Below are 23,542 nucleotides of genomic sequence, written 5' to 3' on the forward strand. Positions count from 1 at the left end.
GTAACTGCATTCTCTATTATGTTCTCAGCATTCTTTGCATTCATAGTTAAGTTTCCTTTTATTTTCTTCAAGTTTAGAATGTGTAAGGGGGGAGAAGGGGTGACGTCCTGTGTCATGATACTCTGGAATGTGGGGATGGTTGCTAGGTGGTGGCTGGAATAGAGACATTTGTCGGTCGGTCTTAGCTTGATGATGGATGGGGTCTCTGTAGCTGTGATACTTAAATAAACCTTTCTTGACTTCCACTGTATGTTCTACTCTGCTTTCTGGAGGGACACACTTCCACAGAAGTCCATGTTAATTCTAGAAGCGCACAACCCACTGAGCATTCCTGCAGGTGTGGTACTTGATGGCAAAAGTTTATTGTCAGCGGTTTATGCCATAATGCCGAAAACATTAATATTTACAGCACATAATAAAACAATCACAATTTGTATTCACTTAAAACAACTTAAGCACAGTTGATATAAATACTACACCTTGTGCATCGTCCATGATCTGACGTTAAGTGCAAGTGCAAACGGATGACGTACATCACTATTAAAACCAATCAATTAGATAGAGCGGTCATTAGATCTTACAAAACGTACCAGCTCACAAGCGCGTACCTAGGTGCAGATACCGGCATCTCCGTCTGCTCGTTGCCTACTCAGAGCAAGTAAACCTGCTAGGAAGCCTGAAAGCTATCTTATAAACAACAGAAATAAAAGAAGAGCACAAGCTTGTGGCGCAGACGTTACCTAGTATGGTAGAAAAGCGAGATTGACCAAATAATGACAGTTTTGCTGACAGCCCAATGGAAATTAACCCTCAGATATGCGCCAATAGACGGCCAACACCTAAGCGAGTATTTTATAAAGTGCAGGTGCAAATAGAAATGTGCAACAATACCTCTCGATGCTCTGTTCAGTCAATAAGGGGCTCCAGGTCGTCCATAGTGCCCTAGTGCCTTTAATGCCGGAGTCGAGCCACGCTCCATTTTATGAGGGCAGATATGTCAAAGAACAACCACAGCCCCCAGAGACAAACCGAAAATGGTAAAACCATCACTACAGTTGGTTTATGGTTTGAACCCACTTCCTTCGCTGCTGTGTGTGGCAGGTCTGCATATACAAAGCAACTGCCTGGTAAATCTCCACACGATCAGTTCTATAACATAATGATAGTGCTGCACTGCAGCATCTCAGTTTACGTGCTAGCAAAAGGGGACGTAGGTAGTACCTTCGGATTTTATGCGACATATCATACAACAGCATAACACGCATAAATGACTCGGGTCCCCCTTATGTTCGGGGGCACGTGTCAGATCCGCCTCCAGGGGCTTTACCCGTGATTTAGTAAAGGCCCGTACCTAAGGAGTTCCTAATCTGAACATGAGATATAAAGCCATTTTCTCAGCAGGGAACGGCAAGTCCAAGAACGGCCCCCAGCGACGTTCACATGTTACTTTCTGGTAATTAGTCAGAAGGATGCCTCTCCCGGCTTCTTGCTTGCTCCACATGAATGACCAATATGTCTTTGTAACCAGTTCTAGGGTTGCCTTACTCATCAGTTCCAAGTTATTCTATTGCTCTACCCTACAAGTGGATGTTAAAATGTTCTTAACTTGCTTGAACCAGGGTAAACTATTATAGTTCCTGCATCATCGCAGTTCCTGCAGCTCCATTCTATATCAGGCAAGAGCTGAAGTCGGTCACACTCGCCCCCGGTGTCTTACGGGGTCGAGATCCTCCAGTGTGGTGAACCCCAGCTCAGCTGTTAATGCTGCCATTGGGGTACCAGGACCCAGGTTCAGTAAACTTCACAAGAAGATGTTTCCCAGTTTATGAAGAGCCTGAACTTTCGTATAATCTCACAGTTAGCACCAGAAGAACAAGCCACCCGTGCGTTTGTCTTGAATGCGTCCGTGCTCCTTTTATTGGTCTCTTGCTGCTTGAGTTAGCAAAATGTAGAATTGTGGCGTCAAGTTTGTTTCCAACTTCGCCAGATGAGTTTTCCAATATAAATGGTCTACCGGGGTATGTGGGGAGCTTCCAGGGACACGTATTTCACACAGATTATGTACAACCTCAGAGCCTGGTCGATTCTACTTTGGCCTTTTCAGAATCCGGCCTGAAGGTTAGAGAGAATATTTTTCTCCTTTGTCCAGGTCTTGAGTCGTGACTGTAAGAGTTTCCTAAAGATTGCATCATTCTAGAATCGCACCAAGAGTCTTTACGGTGTTAAATAACTCTGTTAAATGCCCTGAAGCACTGAATGTCTGAACTGGCCCTCCCTCCTCTCCTCTGAATCCATGCAATAACGCCTCGCGAAGGTGTGGAGGGAAGCCCATGTCACCGCACAGTAAATCTCAGCCACAGGAACACCCCTGACAAGTGCTGATGCGGAGGACTCTGCTCTGCGGGTCTGAGCGCAGATTCCCTCAGTCAGTACCTTTTTGATGCACAAGATGATACAATGAGATAAGGTCCACTTCTGGGCAGAGGTGCCCTTCTTGCAGCCTCTACAGTCGGCCAATATAAATGTAGACTTCCTTTTGGGGCTCTTACTGATGTAATGTCGCCTCCTCTGGGGGTAGAAGGTGGGAAGGGTGACAGATCGCCTCAGATGGAAAGAGGTCACTCCTTGGGAAGGAGAGGCGATGTAGTTCTGAGGAATAATTCCTCCAGGAAGAAGAATGTGAAGGGCGGCCACACGCTCAGTGCCTGTAACTCACTGATGCGCCGCAACAAAGTGATGCTATAAAGAGTACAAAGGTATAGCCAAACTGCTAGACGAGGAACCTGGGGGAACAGCAGATAACAAGCAACAACGCTTCACTGTAGAGCAGAGGTCTTCAAACTTTTCCAGGTTGAGCCCCCCCAGCTGAATTCCCCCAGATGTTGGGCCCCCCCACCACCCGACAGAAACCTCGGGAATCCGGCACACCACATGATCGACCGCCACGCGCACACCACAGGCCATATCCGGCAAAAAATGCTCAACACAACAAGAGTGCCTAGCAAACTGCAAGCCTGTGAGTGGGTGTGACGAAACGACAGAGGCGTACCAGACAGCTCAAAACACAATCCTCCAAGACAAAATGTGCGCAAATTCTCCCCACTAGGATGCCCTGCCTTACACAGGACACAGATCAACAACAACACCACCAACATGAATATGACGGGTGTGCCGGTGCCCAGCCACACTTAGACTCTCAATCTGTGGGTGAATCCCTGCCACTGCCATCCTCAGGCTGTGCTCCACATCCAGTTCTAAACGGTACCTAGTCTTCAACACCGCAAGTGCTGAGAACCCAATCTCACAAACTCCCCAACAAATAAACAAATACATTGTAGGATGTAAAGCACCATGCACAAGTGAACCAAAGGGAGGACCGCCGTGATGAACCCACTATAAGGAACACACCATGGGTGCTTCACCAAGCGGAACCCAAAACATGGAACCCGACCTTGCCCATGGGGGCCCCGCATTCAAGTAGCAGCTGGACGTCACGCAAAATGTCACACGCATGATGCATAGATCCCACATATGAGCACAGATAGAATACAGAACAGTAACACATAGGCCAGGGAGCAGCCAAACAATTCAAATACCTTCCACTCTGAACCACAACTCTCATGGCACCAAGAAAGCAAAGGAAGTCATCACAACCCTCCCCATCCATCATGTACACCTTGTCATCCACCAACTCCCCCACCATTCATTCCGTCCCTCCATCTGAGTCCCATCCACATCCAAACCCCTTCAACCACTTGCAAACCCATCCACCTTCCATCCCTCCATCCATCATCTCACCTCTTCATCCCTCCATTCACCCCCTCACCCAACCATCCATCATCCATCCATCCCTTCACCCAATCTATCCCCTCACCAATCCATCCACTCTTCCACCCATCCATCCACCCACTCATCCATCCAACCATTCACCCAAGCTATCCTCCCACTCATCCATCCACTCCTCCACTCATCCATCCACTCCTCCACTCATCCATCCACTCCTCCACCCATCCATCCATCCACTCATCCATCCAACCACCCACCCTCTCACCCATCCAGCCATCCCCCCACCCACTCATCCATCCACCCAGTCACTCATCCGTCCACCCACTCAACCCCCACTCATCCATCCACCCATCCATCCCGCTCTCCACCCTCCCCCCCTCATGCATGCACTCTCTGACCCATCCATCTCCATGCTCCTCTCCTCACCCATCCATGCACACACCTGCCCATCCACTCTGCCAATCATTCATCCATGTCATCACTCATCCATCCATCCATCCTCCCCCTCTCTCTCCATTCCCCCCTCACCCAGCCACCCATCCCTCCATCCACCCTTCACCCATCCACCCACTCATCCATCCACTCATCCACTCATGAATCCATCCATTGACCACTCATCCACCCCTTCACTCCCCCATCCATCCCCCCGTCTATCCACCCTCCTCAATCACCCATCCATCCCCACATCCACCCCTTCACTCATCCATCCATTCATTCATCCCTTCACCCATTAATACATCAATCCATCCATCACCTCTCTCATCCATCCACCCACCGACTCGTGCACCATCCACCCCCCATCGATCCATCCACCATTTCACTGATCCATCCACCCCTCCACTCATCCATCTACCCTTCCAACCATACACACATCATCCACTCCCATCCATCCCTCCACTCATGCATCCATCCTCTCTCCCACCATCCATTCACCCCTTCACTCACCATCCATTCCCTCACTCATCCATCCACCCCCCACCCATACATCCCCCACTCCACCCTCACACCTTTTATGATTAAAATTCGAATCTGCAGACCAACATCCCTGAACACCGGGTGCCCACACAAAGATCCTCATGAGTTGAGGACCACAGACCAGAGCCCACTGTCCCGATTCATGGCCCAAACCCGGATTTCAACCTCTCCCTCCCTTCCCAAAATAACTGAAGGACTCCCGCCCCCCCCCCCCAACTCCCCCTCACTCCCACCCCCCTTGAAAGGCTGGGGCCCTGGGCCAGAGCCCACCCCGCCCGTGCCTCAAACCCTCTCCGGAAACCTTCTCTCCCTTCAGGGAAGAGCTAACTCTCCCAGGAGGGGGTTAATTCACAGAGCTGACAGCTTCAGCTGCAGTGGGAGGCAAGGGGTCTCCTCTGCTAAAACTGAAAGCGTGTCTGCTTGTTTGCTTTCGTTTTTAGCAGAGGAGACCCCTGCCTCGCACGCTGTTAACTCCGTGAATTGGCCCCCTCCTGGGAGAATCACCCAGACAAAGAAACGGGCACAAAGGGAAGATCGAAGTGGAGCCCGCGCCCCCCCCTGGGATGGCGCCACGCCCCCCCAGGGGGGCGCGCCCCACAGATTGAAGAACCCTGCTGTAGAGTGATTTCTGAAAAATACCAAGAGCGGTCCATTAACCAGAAATGTACAGTTTTAACATTTGCTGACATGACGTGGACAGTATGGAAAATACAGTTCAAAAGCAAAGATAGAACAATCACACTTGATTAAATCTATTCACAGAATTTAGCAAATGAAATCAGCAAGAATCATGAAATAAAGTGCGCAAGAAGTGAACAGCTGCTCATGTGAATAAAGAAGTGAGGGGTGCACCGAGACAAAGTGAAGACGTATGACTCGACTCCTCGAGTGACTTACAGGCGCTATAGACACTCCATTTCGTTCTATGGTTTGTAAACTGTCTTAATTCATAATAAGTCTACAGCGAACCATTGTTGTTTGTTGTATATCATCAAAATAATAACCACAAAAAACGGTGTACAGGATCAGTAACCATAGCTGGTAATTATGGAGGGGCTCAGAAATGTGAAAACAAGTCCATTGACGCATAAGCAATGGAATAGGTGCAAAGATATGTGCCAGTCCCCTCAAATATCTATGATTGGAGATTGCATGAGGCATGCTGGACAGGGAATCAAAGTATCCTTCGTCTACTGCTCAACTCTGCAGGACCAGCGACAGAGCACAATGGAAACCTTCTGAAAGGAGAGCCTTCGAAGGGTCCACGTTATGATCAACACGCCAGACGATGTATGATTTTTATCTTCCAGAAGAGACTGACTAGGTGGAGGGGCAACAAGCTGATAAAATTAGATCGACCACCTCCATTGGCAGCTGGAAGGAGCTCCAATGACCCTTTCAAACTCCAGACATGAAGGTAGAGGCTCTGGAGACCGAGGTGCGGGTCCCGTCCCTCTCAATCTCCAGGCATGAAGGTGGAGGCTCTGGAGAACGAGGTGCCTTTCCTGCCCCTCTCGATCTCCAGACTTTCCAATTGGGAAAGAAGGTCCACTCGAGGCAGATGTGGCAGGTGGCACATGGAGAGGCGCAGGCAGGCCATGTACCACATCCTTCTGACCAGTGATGGGTGGTAAGAATTGCTTCAGAACAGTCATGGTGAATGTTCCTGAGAGCGGGAGGGATTAAGGATATGGGAAGAAAGGTGTAGTGAAGCGGAAAACCCCACCTCAACCGAAATGTGTTCCCCAACATTTCCCACAGTGTAAACTGGAGGACACACAATTGTGGACAATGGGCGTTATCACAAGTTGCAAATCGGGGTCCCACAGGGCTAACATGTTCTACACCAGAATCCAAAAGGAGATGCCGTTCGTGCCTGGCAAGATGAAGCCAACTAAAGCTGAGAGCTGACCAGATGGTTGGCACCTAGCCAGGTCCCATGCTGGTGCACGTAGAACCCAGAGACTGGCACTTTTGCGGCGCCGGAACTTCACTTTTTTTAAGCTCCAGTGGCGCAATGTGCCACTGCATATTTATAAGGCCACGTGAAAACACTTTACATGGCTTTTCATGGCCTTATAAATATGTGCCCCTTTCACGCACAGCACTGCATGAAACGGGTGATCCATAGTTGTTACTGTGGGTGGCATTAGGGAGGCACAACCAGAAGATGTATTTTTTATTTCTCCTCGGGCTTTCCTTTTTCTATTTGTGCTGCATTCTGCTACACACCTATAGTAATAGGAAATCGCCTCTTGTGATTGACTTTGTGCAGGAACGTCTCCCTACAATCAATCAACCCTGCAACGCGGGCACCCTTGCATTACACCTGCACTGGGGAAAAGGACAGGAATGCGCTGAATCACATAGATACGGTGCATTCCTACCCTTTTGTTCTGACGTAGGACAGTGCAGCAAGATTCCTTGTGGTGCTGCCCTACCCAAAACCTCATAAATTAGGCCCAGAGTCTCTGGGCTTCCTGACTGAGGAGGAGAGACCTCCAGCAGGACGGCGTTGGATTGACTGAATCCAGTCGAGCGTGAACTAGAAAAAGAAGAGATCACATTCTTTGGCCACATCTACACCGACACAAGATGTTTGGACGAAAGAGCCAGACCACCCGCAGGATCATGAGACCACCATGAGCCAGACCACCGGTAGGATCATGAGACCACCACGAGCCAGACCACCCGCAGGATCATGAGACCACCATGAGCCAGACCACCCGTAGGATCATGAGACCACCATGAGCCAGACCACCCATAGGATCATTAAACCACCATGAGCCAGACCAGATTACCCCCCTCCCGTAGGATCATGAGGCCACCATGAGCCAGACCTGATTACCCCCCCACCCGTAGGATCATGAGACCACCATAGCGTTTGAGCAAGAAGCAACAGCTAAGACGAAGACATTCGCTGTATCAGAAGTCCACAGAGATGGGTCGAGGAGATGTGGTCATGGGGTGACTCGCGTGTATTCTCTTCCTCAAGCATTCTCTTTTTCGTGTTTTCTTTTCTTTCATTCTTCTCCTTCCTGTCTGATTTTCTTCCCCTCAGCCCACCTGATGGCCCAAAATTCTTTCATTTGTCAAGCAAGCGGTAAGATGTAGATTAGAGCTTAGTTTGAGGTGGTGGTCTGAGGTGGGGCCCTTCAGCACTCTCTTTTTGGAAGCTGACACTTATTTTTCCTCATCAGACTTTTACCCATCAATCCACCCATCCATCCACCCACACATCCATCCACTCACCCATCCAACCGCCAACACACATCCATCCGCCCATCCACCCACCCATCCACCATCCATCCATCTACCCACCCATCCACCAACCCATCGATCCACCCACTCAACCATCCAACCACCCACTGACACTTCCATTCACACATCCATCCACCCATCCATCCATCCACCCACCCATCCATCCACCCACCGACACATCCATCCACCCACCCATCCATCCATCCACCCATCCATCCACCCACCCAACCATCCGTCCACCCACCCACTCAGCCACTGACCCATCCATCTAACCATCCATCCATCTACTCATCCATCCACCCTGACACATCCATTTCACCCATCCATCCACCCACTGACACATCTACCCACCCATCCATCCATCTCCACCGCCTTGGCAAAGTGGGCTCTGGCCCCGGGCCCCGGCCTTTTAGGGGCCCCTGATAGACCTGGCTCTGTTCTCCACACAGCCCTGCCCTGATGACCTTGAATGGTTTTTAAACACAGTTTGTTTTCATATATTTGTATCACAGGTGGGTGGCAGGGATTGTGCGCAGTGTCAGTGAGCTGCTGCTGGGTCATTGGACACACTTTAGAGTCTAGAGCAGTCTGATTGGATCAGGAATCCACAACTGGTCTGAGCAGGGGCCCCAAAATGTTTGGTCCAGGGCCCTCACAATCCTTAAGATATACCAGCCTCCCCCTCCTCTTCCTCTCTTTCCATCCATCTAATTTCTACCTCCCACCCCCAGAAGAGAAGCGGAGGAGCCCCTCCCAGAAGCAGAGGGGCCCCTCCTATAAGCAGAAGCAGAGGCGCCCCTCCCATATGGAGAAGCAGAGGGGCCCCTCCTATAAGCAGAAGCAGAGGGGCCCCTCCCATATGGAGAAGCAGAGGCGCCCCTCCTATAAGCAGAAGCAGAGGGGCCCCTCCCAGAAGCAGAGGCGCCCCTCCCATATGGAGAAGCAGAGGCGCCCCTCCCAGAAGCAGAGGGGCCCCTCCCAGAAGCAGAAGCAGAGGGGCCCCTCCCATATGGAGAAACGGAGGCGCCCCTCCTATAAGCAGAAGCAGAGGGGCCCCTCCCATATGGAGAAGCAGAGGCGCCCCTCCCAGAAGCAGAGGGGCCCCTCCCAGAAGCAGAAGCAGAGGGGCCCCTCCCATATGGAGAAACAGAGGCGCCCCTCCTATAAGCAGAAGCAGAGGCGCCCCTCCCATATGGAGAAGCAGAGGGGCCCCTCCTATAAGCAGAAACAGAGGTGCCCCTCCTATAAGCAGAAGCAGAGGCGCCCCTCCCATATGGAGAAGCAGAGGGGCCCCTCCTATAAGCAGAAGCAGAGGGGCCCCTCCCATATGGAGAAGCAGAGGGGCCCCTCCTATAAGCAGAAGCAGAGGGGCCCCTCCCATATGGAGAAGCAGAGGGGCCCCTCCTATAAGCAGAAACAGAGGCGCCCCTCCTATAAGCAGAAGCAGAGGGGCCCCTCCTATAAGCAGAAGCAGAGGGGCCCCTCCCATATGGAGAAGCAGAGGGGCCCCTCCTATAAGCAGAAGCAGAGGGGCCCCTCCCAGAAGCAGAGGCGCCCCTCCCATATGGAGAAGCAGAGGCGCCCCTCCCAGAAGCAGAGGGGCTCCTCCCAGAAGCAGAAGCAGAGGGGCCCCTCCCAGAAGCAGAGGCGCCCCTCCCATATGGAGAAGCAGAGGCGCCCCTCCCAGAAGCAGAGGGGTCCCTCCCAGAAGCAGAAGCAGAGGGGCCCCTCCCATATGGAGAAACAGAGGCGCCCCTCCTATAAGCAGAAGCAGAGGCGCCCCTCCCATATGGAGAAGCAGAGGGGCCCCTCCCAGAAGCAGAGGGGCCCTCCCAGAAGCAGAAGCAGAGGGGCCCCTCCCAGAAGCAGAGGCGCCCCTCCCAGAAGCAGAGGGGCCCCTCCCAGAAGCAGAAGCAGAGGGGCCCCTCCCAGAAGCAGAGGCGCCCCTCCCATATGGAGAAGCAGAGGCGCCCCTCCCATATGCAGAAGCAGAGGCGCCCCTCCCATATGGAGAAGCAGAGGCGCCCCTCCCATATGGAGAAGCAGAGGCGCCCCTCCCAGAAGCAGAGGGGTCCCTCCCAGAAGCAGAAGCAGAGGGGCCCCTCCCATATGGAGAAGCAGAGGCGCCCCTCCCAGAAGCAGAGGGGTCCCTCCCAGAAGCAGAAGCAGAGGGGCCCCTCCCATATGGAGAAACAGAGGCGCCCCTCCTATAAGCAGAAGCAGAGGCGCCCCTCCCATATGGAGAAACATAGGGGCCCCTCCCATATGGAGAAGCAGAGGGGCCCCTCCTATCCTTCTACAGGGGTCCCCAGGGGGAGGCAGCAGCAGTCGCCCATGGAAGGGATTATTCTGTCTTTATTTTAGGATCTTTATAAAGCGTGAGCGATATAGCAAAACCAGCCCCCAGTAAGAAATATGTTTCCCAGCATTGAAGAATCGCCCCCCCACTCTTTCAGCCTCCCGGGGAACCACTGGAAGCCCGTTACGGCCAGTCCGGCCCTGCTCAGGATATAGGTTTTACTGACAGTGGCAATTTAAATACTTCAAACACTAATAATGTGCAGAATAAGACATGATCCTTGCGATGTTTGCAGGAACCTGGGAAACTGAACATGAATCAGATGGTACAGAATGGGATGTCACAGTCAGTGGTCCCAGCCCAACTGGCCTCTGTGCCGAGCTTGCAGAATCAAAGGCAGATAATTGGAACATGCCTTCAGTCCCGATGGCCCCACAGCCCAGTGCAGAATAGAACGCTAAATTTTAAACAAATGTAAGATTTCAACAACATCCTTTAGTGAGTAATAAGGATTTTCCACAACTTGCATCTACACTAGGAGTTTCTACTGGACTGAATCAGACACAATGACGGTGCCTGAGATGGAAGAAGGATTGCGTGCTTGGTGCAGTCCTTGAGGTCACCCAGAGGGCCCTTTTGTAGAATAAGTAAATGGGAATCCAGCATCTCTTTTAATCAATAAATGTGCCTCCCGTTCCACAGTCAGACTGACGGGAGCTCCCAACCCACCCCTCTTGGGAAACAAGTCCAATTTGTAGGCATTTCTAATAAACAACTAATAAGCTGTCAGCAAATGTTCCCATACAAATTGGGTCATTGATGAATGGCCACAAACTTAAACTGTGATTAAGATCCAGTTATTATGTTAGGGAATAACCTTGTAAAATGATTGGTGGCTTTTAGGTGAAGAGTCACAATTCATTATTCATTTTGTGGGTGTGGTTTATTAAATTACATTTTGTTGTGCCATGTTTTCATGAACATTCATTGATTGCTGTCATTTTTACCTCATCATGAACCATGTTAATAATGTGTTCTCTCTGTCTAAAAACTTAAGAACGTTTCCTTGATTTTTAACTAAGCAGGTTCTAGTTTGCTATTTGATATTATAAAAAAAGTTTTCTTGTTTCTTAGCACACATTTGTTGTGGTGGTCTGTCTATTGACTTTACAGCTAGAGCTATTTCTGAGTCTGTCTTTTGATATACTTTAGAGGTTACCTTTATGTGATCCTCCTGCAAATATTATGATCATTATTTCTCTGACTGAGTAACCATGTTTATGCCTTCAGTAATAATTTGAAACCTTTAATATAGCTTTGTAGCTTGTTGTAGCTCCAAAGGCAAGTGTCTTTACCAAGGGAATGGTCCTTTAATGGGCAGTATTGCCTTCTATGGCTGACTATAAGGTCATTACACTTTTTGACCTATGAGAGCAGAATGTGTTACTTAATAAAACAACGGTGTCCCAGAGACCCAGGGGGTTGAAACTCCTCCGGTACTCCGAACTGCTGTAAGCGTGAATGTTGAACAGTTAACAGCCGCATGCATGACCACAGGGGTTAATTGTTGAGCAATCACAACAATCGCTGTGAAAGGAGGCTGAAGTCAGCCCCTGGTTCTCCCTGGGCTTGGCTAAACTGCTTTTCATCATTCAGGTGAGTCGGGAGATACGGGAGATGAGCAGAACCCCCCCTCCTTCCGAGATGCCAGTGACACTGCGAGCTACGGGAGGAGAAAGGGGGGAGGCTCCTGTGTGTCCTGCTGCAGGCTCTATCTTCTGCCTTCTCCTGTCCAATCCATATATTTCAGAGAGGCAGAGGCTGTGTATTAGGACATTGTGGCTCACTGGTTAGAGGCGGCAGACCCGAGAGCAGAGGACGGCCCGGGACCAGGGTTCGATTCCCGGAGCGGCAGGTTTCTGGACCAGGGTCAGCGGACTCGATAATTCTCTCGCCTCGGTGCCCACTCTGATCAGCGATCACACTCGGCAACTCTGGGCATTAGCTTGCCTCATCTTCACTAACGGCCCCACCAGACCGCCGGGGATGCCTGGTCTCACCATGGAGATACCCATTAAGGGACCATCTCTCAGGGAAGCCAGGAAGGGTTTCGCAGCGGTCGAAGTGCCTTGGGACCCTACGGGTAAGTAGTGCGCTATATAAATGCCTATACATTTACATTTACATACATACATTGTAATGTTGCGAGCAGCGGGCCTATATCAGGTTGTATAGGCTGCTGCTGCTTTGTTGTCTTCAATGGAGATCTAAACATTTCAATGTTCCAAGCTTTGTCTCGTGAAGGATTTATTTATGCTGACCCTCCGCATCATCCCTTCAGATAAGTTATAGATAAAAAGCGCCAACACATTGATGCTTTGTTACTTCCATTGCTTGGCATTCAAACTCTGCATCAGTTTGACCTTGAATTGCAGTTGCTCAGAGAGCATGGTTTGTATAAATATAAGAGTCTGGTTGATTTATGAAGTGTGGGCAGAATTATGTTCAAGGACTTTAACATACCTTTGCAAACCAGATTGTTTTGATTTGCAAGTTTCATGGTCTGTAAATGGAAAGATGGGGGTTATGAAGACGTGGGCTGTGTTGTTGGGGTTTGTTCTCTGAGACTGTGGGTGCACTCCATATTCACAGAGACCTTTTCCAGCAAGGGATCATGGTTCTTGGTGAACCAAAAAAGTATTTATTCATACCCATATTTGCTTCACAATGGCCTCCAGAGAACAAGAGATTCTTTTGTGTTGTAAGTTCAGGATGGTTATTTGTAAAATGTGATGAAGTGTGATAGTCGTCTGATGCAAAACTATTTCTTTACTTCCTTTCAAGGTATTCTGGGATGACCAGGAAGTGCAGCGTGGCTGCCACCCTTGGAGGAACAAAATATAATATAACTGTCAGGTAAGGATTCCTATAACTCTTAAGTTTCCTTTTCCCCTGTTTCTTCTTTCTCTATTCCCTTTCTTGATCTCTGTTTTGTTTTTGTCTCTTCAGCTTCAACATTTGACTCCCTCTGTGCACTATTCTTGTTGTCATCAAACCTCTGATAATAATATGATGGAGTCACATTCCTCCTGGAAATGTTGGGGGTGTAGTGCAGGTCCAGTTCCTTCTTAGGTCAGTTTTACCCAGCAGTTCCTTAACTATTGGCACATTTGGCTTCTCCTCTACACCACGTGATACTCTCCCCCCTCTGACTGTTCTTTGGGCGTCTTTTTTCTCTTGATCTGACTTCTATCTCTTTACCTACTCCTATACTATCCTTTTCCGTCTTATCTACTACAAGCAAAAGACACAATATATGTGTGTGGACACACATGCACACAGTGCTTGCTTTAGGGTGGTGCAACCGGTGGAGCCGTACCTGGTGCTGACCTTGGAGGCACTGTGTTTATATGTAACTTATGGGTTCACAAGCATCTGCTGCACAGTTTCCTGTGCTGGACCCCTGAGGTCAAAGTGGAAGATAGCTTTTTTTTCCTTTCCTCTATTTTGTGTTTTTCTTTTCCTGACCCTTTTTGGTTTCCTTTACTGTTGTGCTGTTTTTTTCACTTTTTCAGGTGTTGCAGTGCCTGGGTCCTGTTGGAGGAGCATGATGAGTTCTGAGCCACCAAGTAAGTACTTATCATCCGCACAATTTGAAATAGTAAATTCCACTGAGCTAACTGGACACCGTGTCAGTCTACAGTGGCATTTAAAGCAGTGATTAAAACTAGGTAAATTCCTTTGTACAATAAAATGTCCCTTCCTAGATACCTTGCAAAAGGAATAGATGAATAGTTTAAGTGAGTAGGGGAGTAAGTAACATCTAATAATTCATTAAAAGAATTACAAATATCTCACTATCATGCCAGTCTGTTGAACAGAGAGTGTAAATTGATAGTGTTGGCTGCTTCTGAGAATCTATGTCGCAATATATGTGCAACTTGTGTTTCTTTCTTAATTATTAATTACGCTTTCTCTCATCTCCATGAGCTTCAGTAATCCGAAGCTCCCAATCTACAGTGTCCCCGAGCTGTTTCACCACTATCAGAAATGATACTCAACAGATTCCCTGGCTTGTTTTTGTCAATACTTTCTTTGTGAAAAGTATAAGGTCACAAATATTTTTTCTTTGTTTTCATTTACAATTTTTGACTCCGTTTCTACAGGTGACTGAAGCATGAACAGAAAAAAGAAGGTTTAAATTTAGTGAAACACAACGAAAAGGATTATTTTAAGGAAAGTTAAAACATTTTCGAGCTCTTGAGAAGAAACACATTCTATGTGCCAGGAATGGTGAGGATGTTGGTGCGGAAGAAACTGGTGAATGAGAAAGTTGTCAAATCCCTATAGTAAAATGGCCATAAATGTTTACCAAGTGTCAGTAACTCAGATTGAGGAGAACATTGGCCACGATTGATCCCCACGCGGTGCACTTGAGAAAACTCAGTGCTGTAATTCTGTTTTTATGGTTTATGAGAAATGCTTTTGAGACCTAAACCCTCCCCAACCGATCAGCATCCGTAGACGTGTTGTGATGTGACAGACCCGTCAAAGAGACTAATATTCCTGGTTTACAAGCGCAAGCGTTTGTCTCTGTCTCCTGAAGACGAGAGGAGAGAAAAGATTGTTTAAAAGAAAGTCATTGTAAATACTCTTTCTCAGATGTCGTTACAGCAAAGATACTGGATTACCATTTCCAATATAGAAAGATTTTCCCTACCAGCTCTGTCTCTTGGGTTGATCCGAGTGGTTTCAAAGTGTCCTTTAACTCCAAAGTCTATCATGTTCCTGTCTTAGCTACTGTGCAAAAAAGCATATACTGGCACAGAAAGTATAAAAGGGGCCAGTGTTACGCTATTGATAATTCATAAACCACCCTGGCATGCCCATATCATCTGTCATTACTGGTATGAGCAAACATACCTAACAGGCAAACACTAAAGCCCAAAGACCTTATCAGTGCTTTTAAAATTCCTAATTCAAATGTGATAAACTAGAATCACTAAATGAGACTAATTAAACAAGAGAAACACAACGAAAAGGATTATTTCAAGGAAAGTTAAAACATTCTCAAACATTCTGGGCATAACTTGGTGAAAATGAATCCCTGAGAGGCCTCTTAATCAATACAAGGGGCTCCTCAGTGAAAGTTAATAAGACAAGTTAGATCGGTTCCTTTAAAGGTAGGAAAATAATTTCCAGTTAAAAACTATCATTAGTTAAAATACATAAAGAAGAGCATCTGAAATGTATTTTAGAAGTTAATGCTGAGTTGTAACATAAACAAGTACACAATCAGAAATCAAATTCAGTCTTAAGATGACATGTATCCAGGAACAAAGCCAACTTGAAGAAACAAACAACTCGAATAAGAGCAATGACTGTGGGAACAGCTTTAGTCATCAATCCCACCTCACTAAACATGAGAAAACTAGCGCTGGACGAAAACCCCATCAGTGTCCCGAATGCCAGAAACACTTCAATCACAAATCCAATCTCACTTTACATGAAAGAACCCACACTGGGCAAAAACCTTATCAGTGCTCTGAATGCTGTAAAAGCTTCAGTCAGAAATCCAGCCTTACTGTACATGAAAGGACCCACACTGGACAAAAACCTTATCAGTGCTCTGAATGCTGTAAAAGCTTCAGTCATAAATTCAACCTTACTGTACATGAAAGGACCCACACTGGACAAAAACCTTACCAGTGCTCTGAGTGCCTTAAAGGATTCAGTCGGAGATCCAGTTTAAATGAACACGAGAGAACTCACACTGGACAAAAACCTTACCAGTGCTCTGAGTGCCGGAAAGGATTCAGTCAGAGATCCAGTTTAATTGAACACGAGAGAACTCACACTGGACTAAAACCTTACCAGTGCTCTGAGTGCCGGAAAAGCTTCAGTCAGAAATCCACCCTTACTGTGCATGAAAGAACCCACACTGGACAGAAACCGTATCAGTGTTCTGAATGCCAAAAAGGTTTCTATCACAAATGCGGTTTAACTCAACATGAGAAAATCCATACTGGGCTCAAACCCTATCAGTGCTCTGAATGCCAGAAAAGCTTCAGTCGGAAAATAACTCTCACTTACCATGAGAGAACTCACACTGGGCAAAAACCTTATCAGTGCTCTGAATGCTGTAAAAGCTTCAGTCAGAAATACAACCTTACTGTGCATGAAAGAACCCACACTGGGCATAAACAATACCAGTGCTTTGATTGCCAGAAAAGCTTCAGTCGGAAAATAACTCTCACTTACCATGAGAGTACTCACACTGGACAAAAACTTTATCAGTGCTCTGAATGCTGTAAAAGCTTCAGTCATAAATCCAGCCTTACTGTACATGAAAGGACCCACACTGGACAAAAACCTTACCAGTGCTCTGAGTGCCGGAAAGGATTCAGTCAGAGATCCAGTTTAATTGAACATGAGAGAACTCACACTGGACACAAACCTTACCAGTGCTTTGAGTGCCGGAAAGGATTCAGTCAGAGATCCAGTTTAATTGAACACCAGAAAACTCACACTGGACTAAAACCTTATCAGTGCTCTGAGTGCCGGAAAGGTTTCAGTCAGAAATCCAACCTTACTGTGCATGAAAGAACCCACACTGGGCAGAAACCGTATCAGTGTTCTGAATGCCAAAAAGGTTTCTATCACAAATGTGGTTTAACTCAACATGAGATAATCCATTCTGGGCTCAAACCCTATCAGTGCTCTGAATGCCAGAAAAGCTTCAGTCGGAAAATAACTCTCACTTACCATGAGAGAACTCACACTGGGCAAAAACCTTATCAGTGCTCTGAATGCTGTAAAAGCTTCAGTCAGAAATACAACCTTACTGTGCATGAAAGAACCCACACTGGGCATAAACGGTATCAGTGTTCTGAATGCCACAAAAGCTTCAGATTGAAAACAACTCTCACTAGACATGAGAGAACCCACACTGGGGATAAACCTTATTAGCTCTTTGAATGCTGGAAAAGTTTCAGTCGGAAATCGGTTCTCACTCAACCTGCGAGAACTTACCTAGAAAAAACGTCATCATTGTTCTAAATGCCACGGAAGAGTCTGCTGGAGATTCAGTTTCATTCAACAAGAGAGAACCCACAATGAGAAGGAAAATGACTCGTGCTCTCAATGTGACAAAAACTTTAGTTGTAAATGTAACATTTCTACATAAGAGAGACAATGTGGGAAAATAAAAGGTGCTCACTGTAAACCCTGGGGGAGGAGCTTTCAGACTCGCAAAACATTTACATGAAGCAGCCACAAAGACATTGATCCATTGATTGTCCAACAAACTGTCTACTGAGAAAAGCACACTGCGTGGGATGGAAATGCTTGAATTAACCTCATTCTTTTGTAATTATTTGTGGCCTCATTCCATTCAGCGTGTTTTGTTTGCTGAGTATTTATAAGCAATGACTGACCCACAAAGTCCATTCGATCCTGAACTTTGAGACCACGCCTCCAAGGATCAGGAATGCTTGAACCTCAAACTGTTTCCAGCCTTAACGAGCTTCACCAGGGGGCTGCAGCAGGAGTCCCTTTGTCATAGGTCTCTATGGGACCAACATCTGTTCATGTCTGTACCACGTAGGGCTGATCATTGAGAAAAACTAAAAGTGATGGATGGACTGGTAGTTAATCTCTGCAACACCCCACCACATCATTCTCTAGTCTTTGTGTAACTACAGATGAGGTCAGCCATATGCAAACCATTCTTGGCCCCATCCTAAATAGTCCTAATGACTTCTGTTCCAAAAAGACACAGCCTTGTATTACAAAGATCCACATCTTTTTTTTGTTTCCAATGGAACCTGCTATCTCCTTAACCATGCCTTAAGCCTGCCAGGTTCCATGCTTTGGCTCTTATCCTCAACCTTGAACCGTCTCCATAACTTGGAAGCTCAGAAGACTTCGCAGCTGTTGTAACTGCTTGAAGTTTCACACATTTTGATGGCCGTGGATTCAGGTTCAACTTGATGACCCAACTCTACTCTATGGGAATTTTGCACTTCAAGCCACTTCTGTGCAGCTCGTCACCTTCTGAGACTGGTTCAGCCAAAAACCCTGCACCAAATTCCAGTGTTAATCATTACCTGAGACTAAACTTATCTTTGTCCTCTCGAGCATAGCTCCCAAAGTCAGCTACAATTTTGTTGGTGACTTCTTGATTGATTCAGTAGAACTGCTTGTTTTTTATTTATTTACCTTTTTGTTTGGTTTTGACAGTTGTTTTTGCTAATTAATAATCCTTAAATCACAGCCCACCTTTTGATTTTGCTTCTGAATAATTATTAAATATTCTTTTTGCTCTAAACTTGATTTGAATCTTACAGTTCCTTGTCTATTTTTAATAAACTGTATTGAAATTTGTGACTTCCACTGTTTTGCTTTTCCTTCGAGCGTGTCTTAGGCCATACTGCTCAAGCCACGTTACCAAAAGCGTGCTAAGAACACTTCAGTAGAAGACACATTTACCTTTGCTGACCAAAGTTTGGGAAAAGCAAATCAGGCTGACTCCAGAAAGCACACTAAGGTTACTATCTTAGTTGGCTTCTGCACCACCTGTAGATACAAAAATCAAAAATTATGAGGGAAGCTGTTGGTAGCTGTGCCCCGGGAATTTGAGACTGCCTCTCAAACAGTCTCAAACAGTTGAAAGAGCTCAAGAGGCAGATTCATGTCCTAGCAACTAAGACTGCTCGCTCCTGTCATACAACACTCACACTGAATCACCCTCCCTGTGCAATGTTCAAACTTTTACATAAACAAGTTGTGTTGTGCTTTGTGAACAGGCTTTCACCCCCCCTTTGTATGTAAATGAGTTTCTGTGATCAGACACCCCAGGCTCCCATCTCTTCTAGTGCAGATGATAATGTGAGAACTGTAACGAGATCACAAACAAGGGCTGTATTGAGGAATAATCGTCTTCCAAGTCACCCAGTAGTTTGTAGTTCTTTATTAGTATTTTAAATGTACATCCCCTATCCCGTTCCAAGGTAGAGTAAAGTTTGCGAACAGAACAGAAACAGAGTCCAATTTCCTGAAGAAGTGCAGAGGCAGGTAAACTAGAGTGGTCGAGAAGCAGTATAAATGTATTAACAGCATTTTTGCATTTCCACTCTACCCATGGGTTGATAGTTGCAGGGAGCCCCAAAACAACAGGGAGCTGCAAACCTTGGATATCACCTAATTTGCCCTGTACACGTTCATTGTCGTTTGGTAAGTTCATCGCTTAATACCTGAAGATGTTAGGGTGCCACCCCAGTGCTAATTTGGGTAGCACTTCCTGTTTTAAGTTGTTAGTTTGCGCATGGGATATAAGCTGGATTGGGTCCAATTTAGCCTTAGTCTAGAAACCCTACCAAAATAGTCTAGAACATCCATCACCTGTGGTAGATATGAATGCATGTTCCTGAGGTACACAAATGCATCATCAGCATACAGTGATATGTCCTCTTAATTTGACTCACTCGGTATACTGATTGCTGGGTCCTGTGACCGAAACTGGACAGCGAACAGATCCATGGCTAGGGCGAAAGTAATCGACAGCAGGCATCTTTGCTGCATTCAAAAGAAACTGAGATCTCTGCCTGTCCGGATGCGGGCCAGCATGTTTGTGTAGAGGAGATTTATCCAGTGTAATATTTTTGGGCCTAGTGTCATGCCCATCAGCACTTTCATTAAGTAAAACTACTTAAGGGTGTCGAAGGCCTTCTCTATATCTAGTGAGAGTGCTGTGTATGGAGACAATTCATGAAGATTCTTTTCCATTAGCCGGAGAGGCGCCATAGGTTAAGACATATTTTTCTCCCAGGTACGAAATCATTCTGGTCTTGGTGCCAATGTAGAGAGGCAGGGGAGCAACCTGTTTGCAAGGACCTTCCTGCAAATCTTGTGGTTGTTGTACAGTGGCCAGTAGGAGCGTAGCTCCAGGGGGTACCTGTTGGGCTAAGGCAGGACTAATATCATAGCCTCCCATAGGGATCCCGGCAATGTGCCCACCTGCCGGGCCTGTTGGTACATTTGGAGTAGCTTTGGAGAGAGGGTTGCTCTGTAGGTGAAGTAAAAGTCCACCGAGAACCCGACCATCCTAGGAGTTTTGTTGCACGCAATCTAGTCAATCATGAAGCCAATTTCCTCAGTGGTCAGGGTTTCGTCTGGTGTATGTCCCTGAAGGGGGTTAAGTCTGGGGATTGTCAGTCTATTCAAATACTCATCTAATTGGGGCGCTTGCACTCCCAACACAGCATGGTATACAGACGTCTGGTTGGTACTACAGGAAAGCCTGGTTTATATATGCTTGTACATTCAATATCACGCCCACCTGGGATCTGCTGGCCTTTCTGGGGGTCTTTGAGGTCAACGACCTTAGTAGCCATGCTAGTATCTTATAGTGTAGTGTTCCTAGTCTGACCACCGCCTCTCTTCACTCCTTTCACAGAGGGGTGATTGTGTTCTAGTTTCATGCAGCTACCCCACATTTATTTCCGTTGTTCATATTGTTTGTTCAAGAGAGAGGTTCTGGGCTCGCAAGGCATGTTTTACACAATGCTACATCTTGATGCACTGGCCTTATGTGAGACCCTTAAAGGTACCCCACTCTATCACTGTCGTATAGGCAGTCCCTTCCTTCGTCTCAAATATGGCGACATGTGTACCTTCAGTATCACAGAAGACTCTGTCCTGTAGGGCCGGGGCACACAGCCTCCTAGTAGATACTGGTGCATGTCGTCTGCCCCACTGAATCATCATTTTGAGGTGGTTGTGGTCTGAAAGTGTGTGGCCTAGACATTCAGGTCACAAGACCAAGGAAGCAACAGAGGGATTGCATAGGAGCAAGCCGATTCTGGTGTGCAGTTAGTGTAATGGTGAGAACAACGAGTATTCTCGTGTACGAGGATTCATCTGCCACCGGATGTTTCACATCTGGGTAAGCATAACCCAGTCCACAATGCGTGGGTCATTCTGATTGCATTCTCATGTTGTGGTGGGGGAAGGATCTATCTAGGGAGGTATCATGGGCAGAATTAAAGTCCCAACCATATATACTCTGCATTGCCAGGGCTTGTATCAAGGGCTTGGATGAAGTACACCTGTCTCAAACTCAACCCAGACAAGAAGGAAGTCCTCATTTTTGGGAACAACACCTCACCATGGAATGACCCATGGTGTCCCATGGAGCACGGCATACCCCCCACATCAACATACCATGCCCGCAACCTCTGCATCATTCTGGATAGCAAGCTATCCATGAAGAAACAAGGCAATGCAATCTCATCCACCTGCTGCCACACCCTTTGCAGGCTCCACAAGATCTTCAGATGGCTCCCGGCAAACACCAGAAGGACCATCATGCAAGCCCTCATCACTAGCAGACTGGACACTGGAAACACAATCTGCGTAAGAATCACTGCACGCCTCCAGACGAGACTCCAGACAATACAGTACTCAGTGGCAAGACTCATATCCAACCTTCCAGAAGGATCCACATCACACCCCATTTCAAGAAACTACACTGGCTCCCGATTCAGAAGAGATGCCAGTTCAAGATGATGAGTCATGCCTACATGGCCTTGCACAACGTAGGACCAGCATACACAACAAATGCCTGACCTTCCACTATCAATCAATCAATCAATCAATCAATCAATCAATCAAAATTACTTTATTCGGTATACAGCAATACCATAAAAGTACAATACAGTTAGAATTTTAAAAAAAACAAGAAATAAAACCTTCTACCGGGTACCTAGACAGTTGGTACAAAATATTAGCAAATAACAGAGCAAATCATCGTGGGTAATAAGGTTAAAAATGTGCTGAAAGTTAGAAAGTCTAACACTCCTGAGCAGATCACACTCAAAAAGGGCAAGTTACGAAACAAGGGTAATATAAAACCAACATGGTAAAAAAGGAAAAACCCCCAAGCATAAAATTCATCTGTGTAAAAAACAAGGAGAAGGGCATCATAAGTGTTGGTACCAAAGAGAAAAAAGGATAATTTAACGACCAGTGTCATAATCCCCTGTCCTTAGTATTTCTCAGTCTTGCGGCCATCTTTAGGAAATTAACAGTGCAAAAAAGTGTGAAGGCCTCCTCAGACAATTTCAAGAACAATAGCGCAACCTTTCCGTGTTTGAACCTAGCATTCTTTAAAATGCTCTTTAAAAACAACTTCCTGGGGTGACCGTAATAGGGGCACAACAAAACAAAATGGAGCATGTCCTGCGGAGACTTATAGTCGCAGCCGCAGGGGCCCCTCAACTCTATGGATTATAGAAACCCCAAAGGACACCCCAGTGTGTTATAGAGTAGGTTCAACCTAAATCTAGTCATCAGGAATCTGTCCTGAGCATTATAAAAATAAGACAGGTATGGTTCCAAACCTGGGCTGGATTTAGCCAAGAGGTGGGCTCTCACGGATGGTTTTACCATCTCTGTGTCTTCCCTGATGGAGGCCTTGTTCTTTAAGAAAGCGGACTGAACAATCGCCTTGTCCCGGGCTAACAAGGATCTCGGGGTGTTAAAATAATCAGCAAAACCCAGGCCCAACAGGGTCTCCCTGGTAATGCAATCAGTTATTATCTGTTTGCTTAGAGCCGCTTCAGGGTTAGTCCATATTTTAAGCCAGCAAGTGAGAGGTTTCAATTGAATCTCATCTCTGATGTAAATGAGACCTAACTCTTCGTGGATTTAATAGGAGGGGATGCTCAAATGTCAAAGGAATTAATTTTCTTCTATTTGGATCCTTAATGGGTCAATGAAACCCCAAATCTCACTGTCATATAGTGCTTTGGCATTACAGATGGCCCTATACAAATTCAAGATTTGCTCAGGAGCCCAGCGACCCAACCTGAGTGCAAAATTCATGATTGCCCCGGAAGAGCTGATAAGAGATCTGCATTTCTCATCTGACAGAGTATTAAACCTGATGCGGCTATCAAATAAAATTCCCAGATAAGAAAATGCCTGCAATTTTTCTAGACAGTGGATGCAGATCCTAAAGGTGAATTTCCTGCCTGGCCTTTTTCCCATCTCCATGATGTATTATTTGGAGAGATTAGCGGACAGGTCCGGGTTCTCCATGAAGATGACAAAGCCATCAATGAGGTGCTGAAGGCCCCGCGCAGTACGTGACAGAAGTACTGGTCGTCCGCGTAAAGCAGAACCGGGATCCCTCTTCTACCTATCCTCGGACTGTCCACC

General features: G+C 46.9%; 1 protein-coding gene and 1 long non-coding RNA gene across 2 annotated transcripts in view; both read left to right on the top strand.

The window, feature by feature from the left end:
- The window catches only part of LOC147664097 (uncharacterized), a 41,695-nt gene extending 28,456 nt beyond the window's left edge, over nucleotides 1-13,239 (top strand). The window contains exon 3 of the long non-coding RNA XR_015305192.1: nucleotides 13,166-13,239. This is a non-coding gene — a long non-coding RNA (uncharacterized LOC147664097). The remainder of the gene's footprint in view (nucleotides 1-13,165) is intronic.
- Nucleotides 13,240-15,575: 2,336 nt separating this feature from the next.
- LOC147664098 (uncharacterized) lies at nucleotides 15,576-17,344 on the top strand. Its single transcript, XM_086949988.1, has 3 exons — nucleotides 15,576-16,520; nucleotides 16,857-17,053; nucleotides 17,138-17,344. Exons 1-3 carry the CDS (start codon nucleotides 15,641-15,643, stop codon nucleotides 17,288-17,290), a joined length of 1,230 nt encoding a protein of 409 aa, XP_086806114.1. The 5' UTR covers nucleotides 15,576-15,640; the 3' UTR covers nucleotides 17,291-17,344.
- The last annotated feature ends 6,198 nt before the right edge of the window (nucleotides 17,345-23,542 follow it).

Source organism: Lissotriton vulgaris, unplaced genomic scaffold (genome assembly GCF_964263255.1).
Source record: "Lissotriton vulgaris unplaced genomic scaffold, aLisVul1.2 SCAFFOLD_1464, whole genome shotgun sequence".
In the NCBI taxonomy this organism is placed as follows: Eukaryota; Metazoa; Chordata; class Amphibia; order Caudata; family Salamandridae; genus Lissotriton; species Lissotriton vulgaris.